The sequence below is a fragment of the Apteryx mantelli genome, chromosome 30 (assembly GCF_036417845.1).
Source record: "Apteryx mantelli isolate bAptMan1 chromosome 30, bAptMan1.hap1, whole genome shotgun sequence".
In the NCBI taxonomy this organism is placed as follows: domain Eukaryota; kingdom Metazoa; phylum Chordata; class Aves; order Apterygiformes; family Apterygidae; genus Apteryx; species Apteryx mantelli.
This window is the reverse complement of record NC_090007.1, coordinates 1,894,336-1,920,658: the sequence shown is the minus strand read 5'-3', so window position 1 is coordinate 1,920,658 and position 26,323 is coordinate 1,894,336. Positions and strand designations below refer to the sequence as shown.

Sequence of the window (26,323 nt, the reverse complement as noted above, 5' to 3'; positions counted from 1 at the left end):
CCATACAGTCATGGGAACAGTTCATGCAAAAAGTGGAAGAAAAAAAAAAAAAACAACCCAACCCCACAAACAAAACAACCAAATCCCCAAACAGAAAAGCCCTTCCCCGGCTACGCAGGTCTGGAAATCTCAGCGTTTCCTCATCACCCCTGGGAGAGGGAAGGGCCTTGCCTAGACACAATTCAGCGCGCAGTCACCAGCAGTTCTCCGCTCCAGCAAATTTCCAAGGTGCCAGACCTATTTCTGCCCTGACTTGCAGGCGGTGTGTGAAGCAGCGGGTTCCTCTCTTGGTCACCAGGTGAGTGAAAGGAGAGGCAGGCCCTGAGGAGCCGTACTGCCTTTGCCCAGGTTCGCCAAGGTTCGGCTGGGCGCGGAGCAGGCAGTACTTGGCATCCCATGTTTGCTAAGTGCCAGGATTTCTGCAGGCCTGTGAAACGTTCCCAGGATTACTGCTATCTTTGCCTAACCTATAGCGGCAAAGAGAGCGAAAAACAACAAAAAAAAATCCAAATCCAGCAACACTCCTGTAAGGTTACTAACTACTACTACACAGACACTGCTTCATCATTCAGCACAGGGCTAAGCATGCGCCTAGGTAACTACAGAGACTTAGAGGGCACCTTGGGGAGACACGACTTTCCAGGTTCCCGCAGTGCCTCCCTCAGGCCTTGCTCGATTCCTATTACTAGACAACATCTATGATAACCCACAAACTTCCCACAGTGCCCAATGGGCACCGGTCCCAGCACACTCCAAACGCCTCATGTTCTTGTTTAATCCGGCCAAGCACGGCAAGCTGGGGCCTGTACCCTTACAAGGAATACTGCTCAGGCTGACACAGAGCGGGACATCTCTGTGGGCTGTTTCCCAATTAAAAAAAAGAAGGAAAAAAAAAGAGAAAAAAAACCCCAAGAGCAACTGCGATTTGCTCCATTTAATTCCAATTAACTGCAGTCCTTAGAGGCTGGGAGAGATACCAATCCAGCAATTGGTTGTCCACCCCCTTGGGAGTGTCCCATTTCTCAAATGCCCCTATCCCAACCAGGCCTGTGCTCTCAGCTTAAAGCAGTTTTAAGAAGTCATAAAAACCCACTGTGTTAAACTAAAAAGAGCTTTAAAACCTGCAGTTCCTTCTCCTCTGGAGGATGTGATTGAACCCGGGAAAGGACACGTGGGCAGGCAAGCACCCTTGTCTGCAGTGGGGACTTCTGCTACATCTGGAAGCTCCTGACAGTGACCAGCATTACTGGATCCTGTTAGACACGACGTAGTTAGGGCTGGGGAAGAAGGAAAAGGAACAACTGTTGTCCTCGGTGTGCTGGCACCTCTCCTCCCTCCCGAGGTAGGGAAGCAGAGGCAGCATATTTTGCAAAAGGCAAGTGGTTCCCTAAAAAACTACTGAAAAAACATGAAGGCTGCTCAGCCCCTTCCCTAGAAAAGAACTGTAAAAACATTGGAGATGCAGTGTGGCAACAGGGAGGCTGGGACAGACAAGCTGCTGAGCAGCACAGGGACAGCCTGCTGTCTCTGGGCCATGCCACAGCTATGGCAGGGTCCAGAGAGGCCAGGCTGTAACTTGTAGATGCTCCTTGTGGAGGATTCAGGAGCTCAGGTCCCCTCTGCCCTCCAACTGGGTGTTCAGTGGGCAGTAAGTGGCCGCGGCTGGTCTCCACGCTGTCCAGGCAGCTGCTGGTATGTTGGTGTATCCTGCCCGAACAGGCCTTGAGGCCGTTCTGTGACTACAGTTGCTGTCAGTGACCAGTCCCAGCTTGGGCTCCCCTCCTCCCGGAGGTGTCTCCTCCCTGAGTGCTGCTCCTCAGTTGCTCTCTACCAGCTTGGCTAGTCCCTGACGGATCTCGCTGAGCTCGAAAATCTTCACATCCATTATCTCTGCCACCTTGGTGACCTCGCTTTGCATCTTCTCCCTCTCAGCCAGGGTCTCGGCCAGCGTCTGCTCAGACAGGTGAAGGCGGCGCTCCAGCTCCGCGTTGCGTGTCTCCAGCTCCTGCCAAAGGATGCAAGTGCAGTGAGGCAGCTGTCCTGGCACCACAGCATCGACACGTGCTGTTCATGGACAACTACGCTTATCTCCACTAAACAGCTCTGCCGCTGTCTCGGTGCCAGGCCACCCACACCCAGCCACCCCCGGTCTGCAGGGGTTCTCTCACGGTGGGTCCTCCCTATCTTGAGCCACAGCACCCCAGCGTGCACATACATGTGAGCACACATGCCCCAAATCCAGGCATCGGCCCACAGTTCGCACAGGCGCTATAAATGTTTATCTCCCCACATGCCCATCATCTCCAGTTCTGATGCCATTTAACATTTGGAGATATTATCCTGCCCTGAAAACCAGTGCCTGTGTGCTGAGCTGAGCCTGCAGCAGATCCCCCGCGTCAGTGGGTGGAGGTGGGCACGGGCGGGCAGCGCCCCAGAGTCTGCACAACAGACCTCGCTTCCACCTGCGTCCTTGCCCTGAGGCACAGAGCAGCTTGCACTTCTCCCGCCTGCCCTTCTCTGCCAGCCGGACCGAGTCAGAGCTCTGCTCCCCACGGGGTGGCTGGCAAGTCTCTGCGGCCCCCCCAACCATCCCTGGCCATCCAGCGAGCTGAACAGGCACCTCGGAGGGATGGAGGTCACGGGACGCCTCCACCCCAGCTCCAGTCCCATGTCAGGGGCCGCAGTGAGCACTAGCAGAGAGTACTTGCAGGCTGGGTTTGCTATTGCCCGCTGACTGTGTTCCACGCTGTATCTCTGAGCGATACAGGGAGGGTGGCGGAAGTTAGAGACATAGGCAAGGACTAGTCCCCATCATCCAGGGGCAGGGACAGGCACGGCAGCTCTGTGAAAATCACTCTTTGGTTTAAACGAGAAACGGGGACAGATCTCTCTACTCCGAGTGCAGAGGTGTCCCAGATCTGCCATCCTTACCTGCAGCTTCTGCAGTGTTTCCTCACGCTCACCCTCTGCTTCCCATCGGCTGCACTTCTGGCTCTTCAGCATCTGAATTTCCTAAAACACAAGGAGAAAGATCATGATGCCAGATCCACCCCTGTCACAGCAGGGCCTGTTCCCACCATGTATCTCACCCAAGGCCCTCTCCCTCACTCCAAGGATCACATAATCACATCCAGCTCCAAAATTTGTCTTCCTTAATACCTTCCTTTCTGACCTTCCACTTCTGCTGTACTTGTTGCCTCTCTCTAAGCGCCCAATCCCTGATCAAGATGACCAGCTGAGCACCAGCAAGGTTCAGTGGCCTCTGCATTCTGCTTGAGAACAAATTCCAGGCTCTCAGGGTGAGGTCTTGAGTGAAAGCCTCTACCCATCCTGGCCCCTGGGCTTTTCCTCTGGCCTAGGTAGGTCTGGGGTGAGGGGAGAGATCTCTTCTCTCCAAGGAACAAAGAACCTCCAAACACCTGCGTACTCCAATCCTTGCAGTCTTGCTCCAACTCTAAGGCTCTGCCCACCCACCCTGCTGATGCACAGCCACCAGAGAGCCTGCTGATGTGCAAATCAGAGAGATTCTCTCCGTATCTCCCCTCCTTCACAGCCTCTGTAATTAAAACTGTGCTTTAAATCATTCATTTAAATGTAGTGAAAGCGAGAGACAATTATTACACTAACTGCAGCTGCAGATGGCTGTGAGGGGAAGGGGCAAGGCACAGCCCTGCCATTCGTGCGGTGGCTGAGACTCTCTGCTCAGCACCGTTTGCATGGGAAACTCCCAGCACTCACTCAGCTTTGCCTCTCTGGGGAGGGAGACCACTGAGTGGGCTGTGCTGGCTTGCGAGGCTCCTCGGCTTGCACAGGCAGCGTGCGTAACAGCGCAAGGTGTGCTCTGATCTCAGACAAGCTGTGATGACAGACTGGGTGTCGGTGATTCACAGTTAACCCTGCTTTGGGCTTCGCTCTGCTTTGGAGGGGTATTACCTCATCTTTTGTCTTGATCAGCAGCTCCAGCTCCTCCAGGGTCTGGCTCAGATCTTCTTTATTGTTCTCACTGGAGGAATCGTGAGCCCCCTGCGACTCCAGTTCTGCTACCTACATGGAAGCAGGAGTGGGGAAGGTGTGCTCAGAGATACAGGAACGTCCTGATGCCTTATCACTGACAGTCATTCTCTGTTGCATTTTGGCTTTGTCGCAAACACAACTGGGCTCACAACAGGGTAGCAGCTCCCACCCTGTGGCTGTTGGGCAAAAATTCCCTCCTTCCTCGCTGTGCAGATCATGCACAGAAACACATCGAAGCAGAAATCTGGCTCGAGATTCTCTCTCTGCCTTCTCCTGCAGTCTCACACTTCCAACAAAGTCTGGCTGGCTGACATCAAGCACACGAGCCTACAATCCACAGTGATGGCCGGATCCAGCTCCATTTACACCCCTGCGCAGAGACTGCTGAGGGCAAGGGAGTTGCTGCAGCTCTACCACAGCAAAGCTGGGGAGAAGGGTTTGCCCAGGCATTCTCCCCATTTCTGAAAAATGCAGCCCAGTGGCTTAAATTATTCATGGAGAGGATTCATTTTTAAAGGCTCATCAGATGGTCTGCAGCAGCTATTGCAGGGCCCTGAGCTCTCAGGAGGTCTGCACTGAGCTTTACGAGTGCAGCTTCAGTGATGGGCTCTCTCGCGTAAATGGGGCTTGAACCCCAGTGTGACACTCTCCTACAAGCAGGGGTGGCGGGGCCACGCTGGCCGGACTGGGCCTGCGCTGAGGTTTGTGTAACAGGAGTCGTGAGCTGTCAGGCTTGCAGAGTCACAGCCAGAATCAACCCTTCATGAACCAGCTCTTTTCCCAAAATGCTATGGTATAGGGACAAAAATCTGGATATTTCCTTGAGTTCTAATCCCGTCTGTGATTCTGCAAGGTCCCCAGTAGTTGCCCTTTGCCTGAGGCTCACGAGATCCTCACTCATATCTCCTGGCTGTGAAAGCAGCCACCAAACAGTTAAATATTCCCAAAGCAACGGCAGGGAAAGGGCAGCTTGTCCCAGCCAGCCCCCTCCCACCTCTGCATATGCATAATCAAGGTCTTTGCTATACCTAGGATGGGATTCTGCTGCAGAGGAGAAAACTTGTTCTGCGCAGCTCTTTTACTGTCTGACTTCAGCACTGAGAATTAGCAGTGGGCACAGTGAAGCCTGGGGGATGGCTGTTTACTGCACAGACCGGCCACACAACAGCCATCAAGCAGAAACAGCTGTTAATTGCTATAAATCCCTGCTGTCTTTTGAATGAGCGATCTAGAAGTGAAATAGCTTTATGCCTCCTTCACCAGGGCTCTAGAGTCCCTTCCCAGCCAAACCCCAAAGGTCCTAAAACCCTTTCCCAAATGCTTTGCAGTTCTTCCCTCCCAATGAGCCTGACCGTGTGACTGTCACTCCTCTACCCAGACGTGCACACAGGCCCCCTCAGTTGATCCGTGACCTCTCTGACATTACATAGGTCAAAAGATCCTATTATTCCAACCAAACAAGGGGTTGTTTGTACTGTGCCACCCGGGTTTCATGACGCTGCAGCTTGGATCCAAGCTAATTATAGCAGATAGAGCAATTTTCATCCTGTCTCTCAGCAGTCAAAAGACTGTCCTGATACCCAGCTCCAGGGGAGCGCGGCCCTCGTTCGATATTGCTGGCAGCTGGGAACCACTCCCAGAAAATCTAAGAGGGAAGCCTCTATTCTCTGGTTTTGTGCTCTGGCTTCCTCCCTTTATCCAGGGGGACTCAGTGCTCCCACAGCTTGCTTTGCAGAGAACAGGAGCTCTTGTGAGGGCTCCCTGGTTATGTGGCCTTATTCCTTGACATGTTCTCCCTGCCAGGTTCATGCAGCATCCCAGATCCGCAGCCTGACTTCTGCTGACGCCTGTGGAAACTGAGGGGAGCACGGGGCCAAGGGCATCATCTGTTCCTGGGACAGGGTTTCCTCTGACCAGCTCTGCAAGCACCCTCATCTTACCCGCTGCCTCAGCGTTTCCGTCTCCTCCTGATACGCAGCCAGCTGCTTCTTCCATTGGTCCACATTGGCGTTGGCTTCATGGAGAGCAGCCACGAGCTTGTTGTTGTTGTCCTGGAGGCTGAAGAACTCAGCTTCCCACTGGACCTCACTCACTGAACTGTGTGAGAGAACAGGAGAGTGTGCAGGGGAGTCTCACCATGAAGGTTTCTTCCCTCCAGTGCAAACATGCAGTGAACCATGCTCTTGGTAGTGCTGAGCAGCTCCCTGCTCCTGCATTGCTTTCAATTTGGCTTTGATTTTGCTTCCCAAAATTAAATGCATATTCCAGCCCTGAATTTGCATCTCTTTCCTCTATCCCCAGATAATATTTCACTTGGAGACCATGTGTCTTGCTTGAAACTGCAGAAATCACACTGTGAGTTTAATGGCTGGGGAGAGATACAGCTACGAGAAAGGGGCTTTGCAACGTGGGACTGTGAATCCATTTTTAAACCCTCATTAGATCTGAGTTTGCTTTGAATAAAACCGCTACCATCCCACAGTTAGGAGAAGGTAGCAAAGGACACTTGCTTTTAATTTAAATATATTCTAAGTGTTTAGTTGGGAGCTCAATGGGAGCTACAGGGCAGAATCCAGCCTGGAGTCTTTTGACTAGACAAAGACCAGAAGTAGCAGGGACTTTGCTGGAATCATCAGGGGAATTAACACAAATGCAGCCTTAGGCCAGCTGGAGAAGTGTGAACATCTTCTGGTATCACAGACTACTGATCTGTAGATAACTGGCATCAAGCTATCACTGCTGTGGGCACCAAGCATTCTCTTTCCCGCATTGCCTAAGCAGCGTATTTCACCTCCAAGCTGGAAAAACCTTGGAGAAGGAGGGAAATGGGTATGGCGGAGGACCTGGGACGTTACTTGGCTATGTGAAGAGGAAACACTGAGTCGACAGCATTTGGGCTGGGACCACCCTGTCATTCAGGGACTCTGTGAGCATTGGGATGACAGAGACACTCTCCAAATTCTTCTGGAATAGCCAGTTTAGGAGCCAGGAGCAGAGAGCACCCAAGGCAGCCTCACCCTTCCGAAAGCATCTTCTTCAGCCGCTCCTTCTCTGTTGTTATCTCAACATCGGCACTTTGGCTTCGGAATAGCTTGTCTTCCCCTGGTCCATTGGAGCTGATGATGGGGCTGGGAAGTACCTGGGAGAGAAGGAAGAGGTGGTTATCGTACAGCAGCAAGGACGAAGACATGTGGCCACAAGCTCTCTGCAGACTCATTCACAGGCTGGGTCCTTAACTGCCCCAGGGCTAGTTCTCAGCCACTACACTCTTGTGAGCAACTCTGGCTTTTGATCCCTAGCTTCTAGGCAGTGCTGTGCTCAACACGACAAGGGGTAGCAAAGAGCCTCACATATGGCTCATCAGCACCAGTCATGGCGTAATCATGATTTCAGAGGCTGTGCGGACAGAGTTCCTCCTCTGTTCCAGGGCGGCTGCTTTGCTGCTGGCTGTGCAGCAGTGCAGAAGGAGCGACAGACAACACAGCATCTATCCCAGCCCACCAGGAAGGACTAGAGCACAGCAGCAGGGGATTCCTCTCAGATAGGTAAGTTAGTGTGTGTCCTGCTCAGCTTCTCCCTTTCAGCAGCTGCCCTGCTGCCACGTCCTCCCTTTCCCTGTCGCCACGCCGTGCTGGGGCAGCTACCCCAGTGGACAGACACCCTGAGCACGTGGGCTCACAGCTTGCACACGGCAGCTATTCCTCCCTCCTTATTTGAGGTGGTGAACTCTCTGGCCCTCAACTTCCCCTTGAAAAATGCCAGTGATGTCACAGCCTGTAACTTGAGCCTTGTGGCTGGACACAACACACCAAACTGCTCAAGCTGGCTGTTTCAGGCATTCAGGGTTTTGCTGAGCCCTATAACAGGATTTTCTTGCTGTTTCTCAGTGCAGTAGAAAGACTTAAACTCTAAGAACAGACCTGACCGGCCACCTGGGTTCAGTTGTGAGTCCAGCTTCTGTACCTTGAATTAAGACACCAGGCTCAAGGGAGGGGGATGCTGTTATTGCTCAGAGGATTGCAGCACCCACTTCCCAAAGGCATGGGAGGAGAGACTTAGAGTCCCTGCACCAAAGGATGCCCCTTCTCTATGGCTCCATGCTCCTGCATACATCAGAGCTAGCAGAGACACACAATTCATATGCTCACAGGCTGGAAGGAACCAACAGGGGAGCAGACATGAATGTACAAACACCACAGTGGACTTTACTTCCTCCAACCCCTCCAAAAGACCCTGCCTTCACAGCCTCCCCTCACGTCTCTCGCAGCAGGGAAAAGACTTGGCACAGACAGGGCAAACAGCTATAAAAAGACACCCTGAGCACTGAGCCTCAGGGATACTAAAGTTGGGGGCTGTGAGACCAGGTGGCTGGTGAGCCTGCTGGACTTGATAGGTAGCCCTCAAATGCCAGTGGTAAGGACAGCCACCTGCCTTCGGAGTCAGCTGACATCTATAAATAGAGCCAGGCAGGGCCATGAGATGTATTGAACAGCAGCTTCAAGAAACCTTCCAGAGAGTGATCAAGAGCTGACACCTTCAAAACACAGATCTGCCTCACCTACAAGCCTCTTTTACAGGTGGAGAAACTGAGGCAGGGAAGGGGCAGAAGCTTCCTGTTCTGATGTGTGACCCCTGTGACTCCAGCTGAAACTGATGACAGTTAAAGATGCTCCACATTGTTTTGTTGCCTATACCATCCCCACTGACATACTCTGTGATGGAGATGCTAAACGGGATGATGATTGGCCTACAAGGTCCTAGAGAATGGGGGAGAGCTGCTCTCCAGGGATTTCCACAGCTCCGAAAGTCTGGAGCCTAAATAAACTAGCAGAGAGGCAGAAAATCAGGGAGACCTGATTTAATTACAGGAGGCAGATCTGCTCTCTCCTCACTGGCAAACAGCAACACAATTAATTATTCAAGGATGAGACTCACATGTGTAGCTCTAGTAATGTAAAGATTGAAAATCAGCCATGGGACAGTGAAAAAGGAGTATGTGTGTGCGCTGGCTTGCAGCGGGTAGATGGGCTGCCGCACGTGCAGGCTGGGGGAGGCAGGAAACACAGGGCAAGGTGCGCATGCCCGCAAGGCGGAGGACACGGCATGTGTTGCTGTGTGTCAGTGTGCTGGCTGCCAGATGGTTGCACGTTGGGGCCCTGCATACTTGTGTGTGAGCTCCGAGACGGGACATGCCGAACGGGAAAGTGAGTATGCATTCACGTTGCAGCAGTTTTAGTGCTGCTGAATCAGGTAAGAATGAAGAATCTGAGGCAATTTCCCTGATCTGTATTTAACCTTCACTTCCAGCCACCTTATCCCTTCTGTTGCAAGCTGCCATAGCAGCACAGGGAGGAGAGATGGATGTGTCCTGCTCTGACTCCTGACACATTTTGCGTGGTGTAAACAGGATAAGAAGGCGCGTCCCAAAACCCAGCCTCCGTCTCCCAGGCCAGGGGAGCTCTCATAGCTGCAGCCAACTGTGAATCACTGTCTTGGGCAACAGTTGCTGACCAGAGAGTCTTTTGCCTAAAAGTTTGGCTCTACTATTCATGTTCTACTCTACTCCTGCCTTCATTTGCCACCCATTAGGATGGGGCAGAGTCTGTGGCAGCAACAAGCCAGTCAGATCTTCCCCTTTTTTCCACCCCACATGGCATTTCCAGTCTCTGCAGAGCCACCGCCTCCACCTCCCCTTCTTTTCCCTGCAGGCCAAGGTACTGTTCGCACTCCCTCCTCCTCCTCTGCTGCCACTCCATCTGTACTCAACCAGGAGAACGCGGTGTCCTCCATCCTACAGCTTCTCTCCTACTGCCTGGAGCTCAGGGAAACGTACAGTCACCTCTGGAGTGCACCATTTGGGAGGGCAACTTTACTGTCACCTCTGAACTGCTGCACCATGAGGAAAAGAGGGGTAAAGTTCCCTGCAGCATATCCCCTCCCCTGCATCCTGCTGCTGCTGGAGGTGGTTTAGCTATACAGGGAAACGGGTAACAATTGCAAGTGCAATACACGCGAGAATGACCTGTGACGAGCGTAAGCTTTCTGCCTTGGTCTCCTGGGGAAAAGAAAATTGAATGACTGGCTGTCATGCTTGCAGTTCTACAACAGTGGAGAGTTGCAAAGGGGCAGAGTGATTTCTGCTCTCATAGCACAGCTACTTCTCTTCCACAGTAGAAATAAGACAGAAATGGAAAAAGTTTGGCCAGGATTCCCTAGTTAGTAGCTCTAAGAAATCACTTGGTCTTTCCATGGACCACCAGGGCCAGCACCTTCACCTATGAGACACTTGGGAGGGAACCCCCCCACACACATCCAGCAAGGGAACCAAATGGTTGCAAAAGCTATATGTTTTCCTTCCCACAGTCTTCATCCAGGTGACCTGCACTCCCATATGCTGCTCGCCCATCATTGTCACACTGAGCCCAGGGAGACTGAATAGCTCTGAAGAGCAAAATGACTCCTCTAGTGTGGCCTTATCAGTCATCAAGTGGTTTTGACACCTTAACTGGCAAAGAGGGAGGGGTATGAACCTTCCCAGGAGCTCCACTTAAGTAGTAATTAATTAATCCACTTCATCTGCCTCAGTAGAGTGATCTCAGGGCCATAGGCGTCATCAAAATGTGAATCTCCCCAGTGTGTGGCAAGAAAGCCCTCAGGGTGAAAGAAAGGGAGAGGCATACACAAGTTACCTGAGGAGATCAGCACAGTGACCATTTTCCCCAGCAGCCCTCTCTCTGCAATGTGCTTTTCCCACCCCCGTTTCCGAGCGTTACCTGATGAGATGTGATATTCAGGGCAGGATTGGTCAGCTCTGTTTTATCCTGGGACTTCTCCCTTGCCAAACGGGCTGCTTCTTTCACTTCCTGGAATTTCTCTGCAAACTAGAGGGGAGTGGTAAAGTCACTCTGCTGCCAAACTGAAATGCAGAACAAGCTAGAATTGATGCCCAGGCTATCCTTCCTCACTTTGCTACTTCATTCAACATGCTTTTTACTTGCTATTCAGTTAACAATAAAATTCAGGAAATAGCCCCTTCCCATCCCTACCCATGATTCTGGCAGTCAGGGCTGGGGAATTAGCTAAGCATTAGATTTTAGCACAGTGCAAACAGCATAACAGCATTACACCAGGATCCTGAAGTCTTTTCTCCTGAGGCTGATATCTCCTTCAGGGTTTCTGGGCCATTCCCCCTGCTGGGATCAAAGACCTACAGCATTACCTGGGAGAGATGTTGCTCTGAAGCAAAGCCCAAACCATAAACTGTGTTGGCTCGGCTGTCTGCCCATTGTCCAAATTTCTGGGATGTCTTTGTGAAGGTCATGTTGGGGGTGATAGTGCTGTTGATGATCGCCTGTAGAGAGAGGGAAGAATGAGAGTCAGAGGAACCTCTGTCCTGCTGCGCAGGGTGACAGTGTGGGACGTTTCAGGAGTGCTCTGACCACTGTAATCACTGTGTGCTCTAAGAACTGGGGGTAGGAGCCATGGCTTTTAAGTTGTTCAGGCTTGTGGTGACCAAAAGTCTTTCTAGTCTGGCTGTGTGACATGAAAAAAAATCTCAATTTTGCTGTCTACTGCAAAAAGCATAGTCAGCTTCAGTGAGCCTCCATTGCTGGAAGAAAAGATAAGAGACAGAGCATCTCTGGGGACTGAACAACTTTCTGATGTTCTCCATTTTCATGGTAAGTATGAAAAAAAGGAAAGGGCTTAAACAGCACTCAGAGCTAGCTATTATGAAACACGCTCTGTTGGTTAGGGTAGAACCAAAACAAATTGCCTGGGAAAACTGCTGAATCTGCCATTGGAGGTCTTCAGAAAAAAAATCAGGAAAACTTCTGTCAAGAACAGTTTAGGGAGAGTTAATCTTGTTTTGTGGACATGACTGAACTGACTACCTCTGAGAGTCCCTCAACCTCTGTCTTTCTGTGATTTCATTATATCTATGGGGGTTGGTTTTCCCATGGGACCAAGGCTCTCAGAAAGAAATTGTGCTTTGCATGCTCTGGGGAGAGAGGGCATTGGCCTGCAGGACATGCTTTTCACCAGCACGAAGTCTACTGTCTAATGCTAAATACACTTGAGCATGGAATTCCCACAGGGAATGGTGAAGATGCTGGAGTGCCCCATGCTGAAAACTGATCAGCTCAACACAGAAAGCATCAATTCCAGAACAGACTTTGGCTGGAGAGAAACTTGCTGTTAAGCTGTGCGATACTGTCAGCAAAGGTCCCCTACCTTGGTGCCCCCCACGCTGATGATCCGGTACACATTGCGTGTGGCATCGTAGAAATAGGAGACAGTCAAGGCGTGTTTGCTGGCAGGGATCCAGTTCCGTTTGGTGGCAGGGTCGATCTGGAAAACATGGGCCCTGGTGCTGAAGATTGGCTGCTCCCTGCAACGGAAACGAACAGAGCTGTCAGGGCAAAGGGGAAGCTGAGCAACATGGCAAGTGCACGACTTCCTTGCACTTGTGCTGCATTCTGCACTGCTGGAGGCTCTTCTGCTCTTTGCCTCCTCTCCAGGGATCCAAGATGCTAGGTGCTAAGCCCCGCAGCTCCCATGGACCCGGCACCTCTCAACAAGCAGCAGTTCACTGAGCCTCTGCACAGGGAGTAGCAACTGTCCACTATCTGGGCTGGTATCATCTAGTGTCCCTCCTTACGAGGAGAGTCAGGACCGATGTCCTCCATCAGTCCTGTGAGCTCCATTTCTGAGATCTTTGGCTTTCTCTGTGCTCTCCCAGGGAGCATCTCACATCCTTGGCATTCTTCTAAAACTCATGAACCGCTGGGGACTGCTGGCTGATGCTATTTCAAAGTAAAAGCCTCAGGGCTGTTTATGCCTCCTATTTGCCCACGACTCAGGCAGCATAATGGCAGCAGCTTTCCCTGCATGCTAGTGACCTTGGCCTATGAAAATACCCTTGCTATGGTAACAAAGCCACCATGGCCATTGAACTACAGGTAGAGGTTCTTACTTTCCTCAAGAACTTCTCTCTCCTCCTCTGCAGTCTTCAGATATTCCCAGAGACCACAGCCTGATCATGCCAGCAATATCTGGCTACTACCCTGAGGTCTCTTATGCACATATACCAAGGATGGCCATGCAACTTGCAGGCAAATATGCAAATAGGATGTCACAATCTCACATTTTGGGCGTATCAGACGGTCCTGCACAACACAGCTGGAGCAACAGAATTACACTAGTGACTTGTGGTTACAATATTTTTAGCCTGATTTGAAGCTTTCTTTCACTATCCCCATGCACCTTAGCAGGCAGTTCATGGTGACTTTGCCTGGTATATGATTCTCGGGCTGCTGCGTTAGCTGTGCTTCCCAGGAGATCTGTGAGCGGAGCTCTAAGAGAACGGGTGGATGTAGAATGCGTTTGGATATGAGCACAAAAAGTGCCTTCCCCTCAACACAGCTCTTCCTTCCTTGACTCATGCTTGGGAAGCGCATCCTGCAGTAAGAGGTCACATCACAGGATTAAAAGTGGGTCACTTAAGAATGAATCAAAGGAAACACTTCACCACACAATGTGCAGCTGCTGCAAGAGAGCACTGAACCAAGTGCTGCCTGGATTTTGTAACCAGTAATATGTGAGCGGAGCTAAGGAATCAAGTCTCAGGCATCAGGATGTAACATGAGCATTTCAGGAGGCAGGAAGGAATGTTTCCATGACACAACAGCCCAGGTGCATCAGGGCTTGGTGGTCTTTATTTGACTTTGCTTTAAAACCCCAGGCACTGGCCACTGTCGCATTCTTTACCTAGACTTGGTGGCGTCTGATGTGACTGGAAACATCCCACACACCCTCCCCAAGCACAACAGCTGCAGACAGGGCACAGTCACAATTCTGCTACGTGCAAGTCCCTGAAATCCAGAAATTTATATTCCTGCTCCGTTTCAAGGCCTCACAGCCGCAATGAACAAACCCTCCCCTCTACCTGAAGATGACTGTACCTGGTGCTTTCTGAACTCATCACCAAAGCTTAGGAATGCAATAAAATCCTCCCTTCTACCTTCCAGTCACCAGCCTGGTTCCCAGGTTGCAATCCTAGACTCAGATCTCTTGTTCAGAGGCAGACTGCAAGCAGGTCTAGACCAGCCCCTTCTCAGCATCCTCTCCGGCTGGTTTTAGCCAGCTGTAGTACGTTTTTGGAATGAGACTCAAATTCTCTGGGCTCTGCTAACAGATACTCTATTTTATATGGCTCATGGCTTTAGCCCTACCTCATCCTTTGAGACACAGCATCCACAGAGTTCAGACAACCTACATTTCTGCATCTTAATCCCCAAGCCCCGGGCTAGGGTCAGACAGAACAAAGGAAGGACATTACCTAGTTGTTGACATTTGTTAGTAAGGGTAAGACAGACTACAGGCCAGCGGAGTTAGTACGGGTCTCTCCTCCAGCAGCTTCCTTCCCAGGTCTCCTAGCTGGACTGAGGCTCCTTTTTGGTTTTGCCTCCACAGTGATTCATTTCCTAGCGATGGAAAAGTCAGCTGTTATTTATCACATAGAGAACAGACAGAGCGTGCAACCAGGCAGCATTTAGGGGGTTCATTTGTCCCAAACTCTTAAAGCTTGTAATTTGTAATGATTTCTTATCACTGAATAAGCTTTCTTCCCTGTCATGGGAGCTAATTGAGTGAGCTGTGTAACTGGAGTAAATCCCTTTGGCAGCAGGAGCCGGCTGTTGGGAGAGGGCCACAGGGGAGACTGGAAGGCTCCAGTGTTTCCAGTAATGCACACATGACGCCGGCTGCAGTGACACTGTGATGGAAAACCCTCCTCAGAGATAACCCCTCAAACGCACAGCAGTTATTCTTGTGCTCACTATTCATCAGTGAGACCTGCACCCAGAGTCAATGGAAAGCATCCTGCTGATCGCAGCAGGTTTCAGACCAAGTAATGTACCGGACTGTCCCCTGCCATGTGCCCCGACAAGGCCTTCTCCGACATTCCCAAAGATAACCCTTCCCTGCCCACGGGACGGTGCTGCAGCGGCACCTGGGAATTCGCCCGCTGTGTGCACCGCCTGCCCCGCGCTGCACAGAGCCAGGCGCGATCCCAGACCGCAGCGATGAGGAACCCCTGCTGCTGCCCTGTGCTGTCTCCCCATGGCATTTGAGACAGCTATGCTACTCGTTTGCTTTGTAAATTAGTCTCTCCAGCAAATGGCCCCCACCCCGCTCTGCCCCTTATCACCTGCACTTGACACTCCGCATGTCTCAAAAAGAAAAGGCAAGAAAGGGGTAAGATAGCGAACTCGTACTGTGAAGGATGCCTTTAGAAGGGGCAGGGAGCCCAGACTCCCCAGCCCCTCTGCTAGCGCTGCCTCCAAGCAGGTCAACTTTGAGCGTCTTTTAGTACCCGTAACTGCCCACAGTCTTCCTACTGATCACTCCAGGACGGAAGAGGCTCAGGGGGGCCATCAGGATGCCTACTGTCTTGTAATTACAGCGCCAGTAACCACAAAAGCCAGCATTACTTTCCTTCCAAGTACCAGGAATGGAAAATAAAATGCCACTGGAAAGCCTGTCAGACCGGAGAATAGCCCATCTTTACAGGTATTGGCACACGCTTTTTCCACTCATATCAGGCTGAGCTGACTGCTTCCTCAGCCAGCACGCGGCCCTGGGCATTCACACTCTCTCCCTGGCCTCAGCTATGCTGAAATATGCACCGCTGAAGGTGTTGATGGGGAAGGGTGCTCTACTTTTAATGCCTTTATGTAATCACTGCTGCCTTGACACACCTTGTATGTTGTTGATGCTTCATGGTCTTCCCTGGAGCAACTGCATGCTGCCTCAGAACGGTCTATCCAGTCCAGTTACAAAGGTACAAATCTCAAATTCTCCAAATAGGCCTGCTGCCAGTTACACCAGATGTGCTTCGTTTCCAACAGAAAGCAAACTGGCAGCAACAGCAGCAGGGCATGTCTGCAACTTCACCTGCCTGCCTGGTGCCAAGGAGGGAATTCCTGCACTCACGTACCTCTGAGGGAAGCAAAATATGCAGCAGCTCCTGAAATTATCTTTCATGTCTCCCCTTTCGTCACTGCAAATGGGAATAGCTGCTGCCAACTTGCACATCCCTAATAACGGAGCCTAGAGACAGCTTTATGGGGTTAGCACATCTTTTTCCTTCTCATAACTACCTGAGCACAGCGCCAGCCCGGCATGTGGACAGTGCTTTCTAGGAAGCAGTTACTTAAGCTCTATAGGTAGTGCTCAAGGGAACTTTGTGCTCTGCTTGAGGACAGCACAGAGATGTTCAGGCTCCTTTTGAAGTGCTGGTGTAGGGGAAAAAAATCTGCTTTTTAAATCCAGCAAATGATACAAAATGTATCCTGCTAGTAAAAGAAATTCATTGTAGGGGATTCTGGCTAGACTGGTAACCTGCCTTTCAGTGCTCACTTACTTGTCTGACAAGGTTAAAGCAAACCCTAGCAAACAAAAGCTCTCCTAGGGTCTAAGTGGTGGAGCACAACAAAAACAGAAAGAGAGAGAAGGTAGTGGTACGAACTGAAAGAGAGAGAATAAAAGCAAGAAATAGGAATTGAGAATACATTGATGTGGGAATACGGATGTGAGCTCTGGAGAGTTCCTGGGGACAGAGCCCATGAAGCCTGCAAATCTGGGGGCACATCTCCAACAAGGCACAAATGAAAATGGCTCTAACTCAGCCTTTCTACGGTTCTTTGGCAGCAAACCACCACAGCGCAGTCTGGCACAGTTCAGCACAGCTGAATGGAATAGCAAGGTGTGGGTGCAGGCAGGGTTGCCGGGTCTGGTGTACGTGCAGAAAGAAGCTCAGAAAAAGCACAGGTCCTGAAGGCCAGATCTAAGATGCAGGAGCAGAGTAATGTCTAAAGAGCGCTCATCTGTGTTCGGCTTGCTTCTGGCCAAGCCGCTGACCTCTTGCTTCCAAAAACACTACAAAGCATTTAAAAATAGTCTCACAAGTGCCTAGGATTCAAACTGTCATGTTCTCTCTCCCTCTATAGCCCTTTTTCCCCTCTGTGTTTTAAGTGCATATGCTGGATACTCCACACATCCCTAAACGCTGACACTTCTTTTCCTGCTCCCAGCTGGGAGTCCCTGTAACAATACAGACATAGCAGCGAAAAGGGCATGTGTAAATAAAACCACTTACATCCCCCCAGGGCTGTCCTTCGCAGATAATTAAGAAAAACGAAGCAAATGAGTGAAAGGACAAAGATCTGGCTTAAATACAGACATGATCAGCAAGTGCCTGATGGCAACTGGAAAGGATCCAGATCTTGTCTCTGCCAGCATTTGTTCACAGCCCAAGGGGGAAGGGCAAAATTTAGCTATTCCACATCCCACTGATAGCTTAAAAATGACCTGCCCTGATGAATGTTCTGTAATATTCAGCAGCAGACTTCCAGCTACTAGGCAAAACTGAAAAGTTAAAAACAAAATGAAGAGGTGATCTAACTAATCTAGCTATTTCTAATGGGTTTCTCACAATAAAAAAAAGCACCTTGCTCCAGAATGCTGTCTGAGTAAAGACCCTACTGTCTCCTCTTGCAACAAGATGTCATTCCGGTGATTCTCCTCAAAGAGAGAAGCTGGAAAAAGGTCACTGGGTATTTGGGGAGGACATGTGAATACAGAGTATGAATCAATCATCTCTGATTCGGTCACTGACTGGAGTCTCTGACTCAGTGGTCATCAAACCAATGTGTAAAACTGCATGCTGGTCTCATTTCCACCTTCGTTCTTATATTATTCCCATCACTACAGCATTCAGATTGATTTCTTAATGAATAGCTGCTTATTTCGCGATTGCCAGGACAGCAAATCATTATTTGTCCTCTTAATTTATGGTCTCTGCAGAGTAGCAAAGGACTGAACAGGCCAAAGGAACCGAGTTCGCTAACCGAACGAGGGGCCCCATCAGGTTAGGGCACACTGACATACCCCCAAGACCCTGGTGGAGAAGCAAACCCTGCAAGCGCTGCCCTACGCCAAGGAGGTACAGATGGCATCAATTCAGTCCCTGGCACCAGTGCCACATTTACCTAGCAGGGGGGACAGTGGGCATAAAATGAGGCAAAGTCTGGGGAAGATTAAAAAACAGTGCTGGCCCCTCTATTCTGTGATATTCTGAACACATATGTCACTGGATGTATGGACTGTCCTTGAGGGTCCTGCCTGGATACGGGCTCTACCCTCCTCTTTACAGGCTTTCCTGCAGGCCTTTCCATAAGCGGGATCTAACATAATCCAGTGCTGCTACACCGAGAATGCCCTGGAGAATTTCACTCGCAGCAGAAAGGGAGACAAGTCACCTCCAAGAGGTGCTGTCCCCTGATTGTCCCTTGATGCACCTGCAACGCACGCGCCCGCAGGAATCCATATATACAGGGGCACCACAGGAACACGGTCCCGCCACGTTGCAATAACACAACGTCCCAGCTGAAGCGGAGCTGCCGACACCAAGCTGCTGGGAGCTCGGCTGGCCAGCCCTGCCTCGCAGCCCATCTCGCACCTCTGCGCCGAGCGTTCGCACACACCCCTTACAGCAAGCCACCTTTAATCCCTTCGCTAGAGACGCCTTTAATGGAGGATTTCACAGAATTCATTCTCCAGTCCTCACGAGAGAAACACTCTTAAACCTGCAGATGAGTCTAACAGCAGAACAGAAGTAAAAAGGTGAAGAGATTTTTGGTTCAAGCCACGGGAGTCACTGACAGAGCTAGGAACAGGGCATATTCTCCACTCTAACCACCATCCTCCTGCCACAAGATAATGATATAAAATCCTATGAAGAAACATTTTCCCATTTTAAGGAATAACCCAGGTTAGATGAAGGGACAGCCTTTGCAAGAGCTGTTCAGAAAGACATTTATCTCTATGTCTGCATTTCTATAGCACTGTGGCGGCTCCAGTGTTTTTCACCACATTTTCTCTGTTCTCTCTCTCCCTCCCTCCCCCCAACCCCAATCTCAGATGCCTGTTGGGGTCTTTACACTGCATGGCCTCCTTAGAGAAAATTATGCTTTATTGCTTCCACTTTCTCTGGGTATTTCCAATGCAAATTGCATCTCTTTAGGAAAACCCTGTTTGACAGTTACAGGCTCACTCTCTTCAGCAGGTTCCTAAAACTAAGGGCAACTGCTAAAATGTAGCCCTCCTGCCAGACCTTTTCAAAAGGAAACCAGGTTTTTATTGTTTGCTTTAGATCTTTTATTGCATCCAGTGATGTCTTTGCCGGGTGGGTTCTTCCACAGAGGGTGTGGGGAGTGGTTTCTTTCCTACTGCACAGCTGCATTTGGCTTACGCTTTGTCCTTGTTTTTCTCCTATTCTTTGTGCAATCTGGAGGATTTTTCCCACTTTGAGATCCTTTTATTCTGCATCCTCATTAACTCGGGCCTCACTAACCTATCTTCCTGCCTGTGACATGCCTCTCTGGTTAACTGAATTACTTATCACATCCTGCTCACCTGCCCTCTTTGCTTTATGACCAGAGAGAAGAATCTTTGATATTTTTGCTTTGGAGAAGAAAGCTTTCAGAGTTGCTTTTCTCCAAACAAATGCTAATGTTTCTGTCCTGTCATCAATTCCAAACCGAGGCATGTGACGAAAGATAGGGATTTAATCCTAGACACAACTGTTACCTACAGATTTTTAAGAGACAGATTTGGCGGGTGAATCTCAGGATAAGCTTTCTCCCTTGAAGCACTCCAGGAACAGAAATATTGAATGAATAGCTCCGGGCTTTAGGAATAAGGCCTTTTTAGCCATGAAAGCAGTAGCTGAAATATGCTGGTGAGGCTGAGCTCAGTTCTCATTAACTGCTTTCGCCTTGGTGCTCCTGGATGGGGTTCAGCCAAGGGCATCCCTAGGAAGTTCTTGTGCTCTCCTCCAGCCTGCACCTCCTCTCTCTCACTGCGGCTTCTCTTTGCAGGGATATTCATTTACTTGTCAGAGAAAGCAGCCTCTCTGCACTTGGATGCAGACAGGGTAATCATTTTAAATACTTTGCTCTAGATCTAGGCAGCCTATGATCCTCCTTCGTCTAAAAAACAAACAAAAATGCCTTGTCAGCCACAAAGCACCACATCAGCACAATCATCTGCTTCCATGAACCGCGAGCACAGTAGTGCTCAGCCACGAGAGCAGGAAAGGGCTTGGGGGTGGGAGGGACTCCTGCTGGTGATTTCAGTGGCACGTTTCCTCCGAGCAGCAGAATACCTTCAGAGCACATATTTTTGCAGTGTGCCCAGTCTCAGTAAGCAGCCACAACGAACAAGCCCCAAAAGCACAGGTCGTCTGACAAAGGCCTGTTGCTAGTCACAGTACCAGGTTAGCATGGTAAGGATTTCCTAGCTGCTGTGGCGGGAACTTCTCAATCGACACTGCAATCTTTCTGAAAGTTCCTTCTCCCAGCAAGCAAAGTCTAGTTTCCTGGACGGGTGTCCACAGAGCCGCTTGTGCAGAGCAGAAAGGGGTATGCGAGAGCATGCGAGCATGAAAGATATGTGGCTCAGCTCTAGAGCTCGGCCCACCGCCACGCTGAGTCAGCTGGGAGGCCGTGCTGGCTGCGTCAGGAACTGGGCTCTTCCTTCTGTTGGATCGCCCAGCCAGAGCACTCGTGTGCGAGAAACCTACTGAGCAGCACTGTTCCGGATGAAATGTTTTTTTCAGGGGAGAAGTGCGTTTCAGAGAGACAGAGTCCAGTATTTCAAGAGGCAGAACTGGAGCACAGAGAGGGCATGAGAACTAATCCTTCCCTCTCCTCCTCCCCCACTGCTGTCCCTCTTTGTTTCCTTTTATCTTCCCTCAGCAGCCTGAATTGCTGCTGACTGTATGTCAGTGCTGTTTGGGGAGGAAGCTTGGGTTAATGGGACTGAGAGTCAAACCTCATCTCTTTCCCATTACATTTCTCCCCAAAGTCTAACTCTTCGCCTTAGTCAGGGACTGGGTGTAACTCCCTCCAGAGCCCTTGGAAACTACTGCTCCATTGCAAATGAGCGCAGAGGGTGTGCATTGATATTGCCTGCCTAGGATTTGGGCACTAGCCCCCAGGACACTGGCTGTTAGACACCAGACTGCGAAACCTCACTGCGCTGGGAACCAAGTTTGGGAGGGCCGATGCGCAGCCCTTTGCTCTTACCACCAGGCAGGTTTTCAAGCCCCCTTAGCTGCAGCTTTGCTTTCATTCCGTGCTGCATAATGTCACCTTGGGGAAAATGCATAGATGCTGCTAGTGTCCAGATGGGATTGAAGGAGGCCAGACTTCTACCCCGCAGCCACAAAGGAAACGTGGAGCAGTGCAGCTCCAGCAATGGAAGCTGGCTATGGGCTGCTTTCCCCTCTGCCTCCCCCACTCCCAAGGGATTACCCAGCAGGGTTTAGCACAGGAATGAAAAGCAGCTGCCTCCTGGCCTGCCTGCAGATAAAGGGCAGCATAGGAATCCTGGCTGAATACGCTCCTGTCGGATCAGCGTAAGGAACAGCGGCAAGCATGCAAGGTCAGGCACAGAGAAAGGGGATCAAGGTCATTTAAAGACATAACACAGCGGAGAGACAATTTTTCTGTTGGAAACCTGTCTCCATCTACAGAGTATCTTGGCTGCTGAATACCCTGCTACTGGGTGTCTATGACGTGATCTGCACATTCACGTTCTGGGACAACTGTTACTTCTGCTGCTAAGCTTCAGTAGCTCTTTCTTTGACACACAGACCATTGCTGGAAGGCTGGAAAGCACTTAAAGTTAAAAAATAGCAAAGCCAGATTGCACCTAATTCTTTATATATTCCAAAAAATACAGCCAGTAATAATTAGAACCAGAGACGCTGGAGATATATATGCATTTCAAAACCCTCCATGACTCTCCTGCGCCCAACATATAGTCTGCTTGTGCATCTTCTTTATGAACCATGGCATCCTTGGTGCTTCTAGGCAGGGATGCCTGCTCAGCTTTAGCAGAACAACTCGCTCGGATCTGGATCTGCTGCTGTTTTAGACCTGCCCTTGCCAGAGCTCCAAAAGCACATCCAGCAGCCCCTTTGGCAAGGCCAGTTCAACTTGCTCACTTAGCAGAGGTTGGTGGGATGGCAATATAGACAAGAGTGGGCAAATTCATCGTTTGATATACGTGACAAGTGAGTAAACTCTACACTGCACAAATTAGAAGCAAGTTACATCTACCTATGCTTATATTTGACCATACCATTGGCAGAAAGTCAGAGATGTTCATCTGAAATGCGAACAAATGTCTACCGAAGACTCAGCTAGGACATAACACTTGATCCTGACAGAAGGGAATTTAGTTATTTACAACTAGACTCTTCAAAGAAGAAGTGCTAATGCATTAATACCTACAATGCAGTGGTTACAAAAGAGTCCAGGGACAGTTTATCCATGAAAACCAGAACAGGAGGTTACAAAGAAATCTAATATGGAGGAATGAAGACCAGAGTCCCTGCTTTAAAAATAAGTTAACTAAAATCAACTGTCAGAAAGTGATGTAAGAGGTGATGCTCTGTTAATCTCTTTTGCACCCAGAGGAATCTAAATGCTGCTGAAAGCTACTCAATATTCCTATGTGATCAACGTACAAGCAAAAAGACACTAACTCAGGAGTTTTAAGTGAAAACCGGGAATTTGGGGTGGAAATGTCACCTCTGGCTTAACAATAGTCTTGCTACTACAGCACTATAATTATATAGCGAAACCTAAGCAGACTGAGACGATGACACTGTCTCAACATTTTTCATGGGAACTGGCAGCCCTCTAAAGAATTCACTTAGCTTCTGGGTGTAACCATGGTAGGTCCAAGAAGGATTCATCCCATAACCCTGGAGAATAAAGCGCTAGTCCCAACCTATCTGCTTGCTACACCCTTCCTGGCAATTCTAAGAGTTTTACTGTAACTTTGTGGATCACCAGAAGGTTACAGGAAAATAGGGACACTCTCTGATGTAACCTGGATCAGCATATACTCTGCCAACTTCAAAGGATCTATGTCAGATTCACACTGGTGTTTGATTTTTTTGCCTCTTCCTTTTCTGCCTCTTAAGTCTATGTTTTACTGTTCAATCATTTTATCTAGATAGTCCATGAGGAAAATTAGCAAGAGGAAAACAAGCCACTAAGAATTTTACTTATTTCTCTTAGTATGTCAAAGCCAAATGTTTGGAGGGAGTTGATCAGGCAGGCTTCCTACAGATCCACTGTACTTTCAAACACCCAGGAAGAATTTATTGCACAAGAAATTCACAACAACATGTCACGTCCTTAAAATTACATGATTGTGGCTTATAACTAGGGCATAAATTAAATACCAGGCTAAGCTCCTATTTCCATTCCAAAAAAACACTGCCACATCCATGCAGCATATTTCACCCTTGGAAAATCTGAGGGGATCATAAATGTAACCACCAGGGATTTTCAATCAGCTATTTATCCATTTAGAAATGCAAAGAGGATCCATTTAACTGTATGCCAAAGTCACAGCAGCCAGACAAAATCTGTAATTTCTAACTTCTGGGAAAGTTTGCAAACGCAGCCCAGCTCCAATCCCCCCACCCCCTCCAGTTCAGATTTAATACAACATATGGATCACTGGAGGCTTCCCTTACGAGTTTATTTAAAGAAGTTGCAGAGAGTTGCAATTATCTACTTTCTAACCCCTAAAATAAAAGGCACGTCTAAACTTTCGAGCTTGCAATAGGGAAAAAATGCATTTTAAAACCTTCATTTCTTTAGCTGTTACCTTAAAAATAGCACAGCTGCCATGAATAATAAAAGCAATGCAAGAATAATAAACTGCCAGTCTCACCCCATCTTTGCCTGGGTGTCAGCTTCTTTCTCTCCCGTCCTTTCTGTCGGCTGCCTTAGATTCTCTCCACGTTTTGATTTATTTCTCCCTTCCTCTTTCTTTCTCTGTCTTTCTCCGGATCCGGATGCTCTTTAAATTTCCTCCGGAATTTCACTTTGAAATCTGCTAGTTTTGCTGTTGGCTCGAAACGCCCAGTAATCCCCGGGCGTGCGGGGCAGCGAGGGCAGGGGCCGCCCGGACCCCCCCGGGCTGCGGGCGCCCACACCCGGCACCAGCCCAGGGCGCTCCGCAGGCAACTTCGGCACACCCCCGGCCGCCGCGACGTCGCAGTGCCCAGCAGGTCCCCCTTCTTTCTGGCTCCCAGGATCCCTTCTTCCCTTCAGCATGGGAGGGGAGCGGCAGGATTAGGTGGTGCTTTTGCAAACCCTTGCAGACAAAGCCGCCTGCCCGCTGCTGCTCCAGCAGCCCCCCAAGTTTTCCCCCGCAGCCGAAGAAGCGCAGCCACTTCTGCCGCTTCTCTTCTCGACCGCAATTTCTTTGTTCTTCTTCTTTTTTTTTTTTTTATCCGCTTCCTCCCTCTACCAACTGCCCCATCTCGGTCACATTTCTCCGCTCCTTCTCCCGACTTTATTCCCGGAGCCGGAGCCGGCTCGGCGGCACCACCTGCCGGGCAGAGCCGGGCCTGCGCCCGCCCGCGCCGCCGCACGGCTGCCCCGCCACAAGCCCCGGGCTTGATGAATTACGACGTGCTTAATTAGAGAGCTACAGTGGGATTTTAAAATGTGCTGGCTATCCATTAAAAAAAAAAAAAAAGTCGTGTTCTTTTATCTTAGTCTAGACATTCAGAAATAGACTTTTCTTTGTTGTTCTGTCTTTTATGAAGTCATTTATAAAAGTGGAAAATTAACATAGCCACTAATATGTTTTTATGAAATGGGGAAATACCCTGGGAAGAAGGGATGCTGAAAAGGCTTGGATAGTTAGCAATCAGCCACTCCTGGGTGCCACTGCAGCCAGAGGAGCTAATGCAGTTCTCAGCTGTGATAACCAGGCACCGAGCTGGAGGGAAGAGCTGTCGTCTCTGTTCCACGGTGGGAACCTCTGCCCTGCTCAAGGATGCCGAAAAACCGGACAGGGCTCATAGGAGAGCCATGAGAATGAACAAAACATGCTGTACACTGAAAGAATCAAAACTGCTTCATCTGTTCATCAAAGAAAAGGATACGGCGTGACTTGATCACAGCTACAGAAAACTTCCTGGTAGAAATCTGATGCAAGAGTGCTCTTCAGTTTAGCCAACACAGGTATAACAAGCTCTAAGGGCTGGAAGCAGAAGCTGAACAGGTCAGTCTAGAAATAAGATGCATTTTTAATCATGAAGGTAGAGATGCTGCATCAGTGCCCCAGTCTAATGAAAGCCGGAGCAGGAATGGACTTTTTAATATCTGTTCCTTTTCAACATTATATATAACAGGTTCTCAGTAGAGATTTTACATATAGCAGCTGCTCCTGGCATTGCTTGCTTTCTTCTGTAGACAAAACACAATGTGTGTCAGCCCTGGTGTTTCTACACACAGCAAAGACAATGATGGGGCCCATTTCTGAACACCACATATTTTAATGTATTTGTGACAAAAATCAAAATTGGTCATTATCAACTATACTGAGCTGAGGGAATCGATTCTATTGACTGTAATTATTCTGGGCTTTAAATCATGTCAGTAATGTTGGAGCTGTGGAGCGTGTGAGCACAGGCAGAGTTTTCAGAGCAGGTAATAGCTGTGCGAGCTTCCCATACAAACATGCCTAGTAATGAACCTGATGCCTGGCTTTGACAGGAAACTATTTCCACATTTCCTCGCAGACAGCTCTACCAACACATTCAAATCTTGATCGAACATTAATGCTTCTCACTGAACTCTTACTGCACCTCAGTTTCACTTTAGAATATTCTATTACTAAGCTTTCCATGAGCAGACTGCCAGTGGTACTGAGTTATGTTGCTACCGGATGATCCCAGTTCCCTTTATACTCTTTACTTACTAGGACGCTTGCTTTAATAGGAAATTTCCCCAAGAGAGGTTTTGTTAATCCCAGCCAGTACTGCACATTAATTTCTCCATGCATTAATAACTTCAGGATATTGCTGTGGCTTGCACCAAAATAGTAAGCTACATACTAGTAATTTTACAAGAAAAGGTGGGAGTAGCATTCATAATTCAGCAATATTCATATCAAACAGTAACAGCATAAACACCAGCAATAGCACAACCACTTGCCACTCTCCGCTTTCAGTGTATCATCTCCACCTTTCTCTGTAACGTCTTTAGAAGGGAGGTTTACCTAGCAGGTATTATTCTTCAACCTTGTGTTCATGATGCTGTTGCCCCTACTGCTAAGAGGCTGTGGTCTGCTGCCAGTAGTTTCAGGTATAACATCAGCTAGATGTATTCTGAGCACAATAAGGTGACGCTTTGAAAGAACAGCA

General features: G+C 49.4%; 1 protein-coding gene across 2 annotated transcripts; it reads right to left on the bottom strand.

The window, feature by feature from the left end:
* Positions 1-919: 919 nt before the first annotated feature.
* On the bottom strand, positions 920-24,448 carry HOMER3 (homer scaffold protein 3). Of its 2 annotated transcripts, XM_067312590.1 has the most exons (10): positions 23,836-24,448; positions 14,354-14,498; positions 12,247-12,403; positions 11,234-11,365; positions 10,788-10,895; positions 7,032-7,153; positions 5,955-6,111; positions 3,934-4,044; positions 2,932-3,012; positions 920-2,005 (listed from the first exon to the last, which is right to left on the bottom strand). In XM_067312590.1, the coding sequence occupies exons 2-10, from the start codon at positions 14,365-14,367 to the stop codon at positions 1,817-1,819; spliced, it is 1,071 nt and encodes a 356-aa protein (XP_067168691.1). In that variant the 5' UTR covers positions 14,368-14,498; positions 23,836-24,448; the 3' UTR covers positions 920-1,816. The 2 variants fall into 2 exon arrangements, with proteins under 2 accessions (XP_067168691.1, XP_067168692.1); XM_067312591.1 differs by lacking the exon at positions 14,354-14,498.
* Between the last annotated feature and the right edge of the window lie 1,875 nt (positions 24,449-26,323).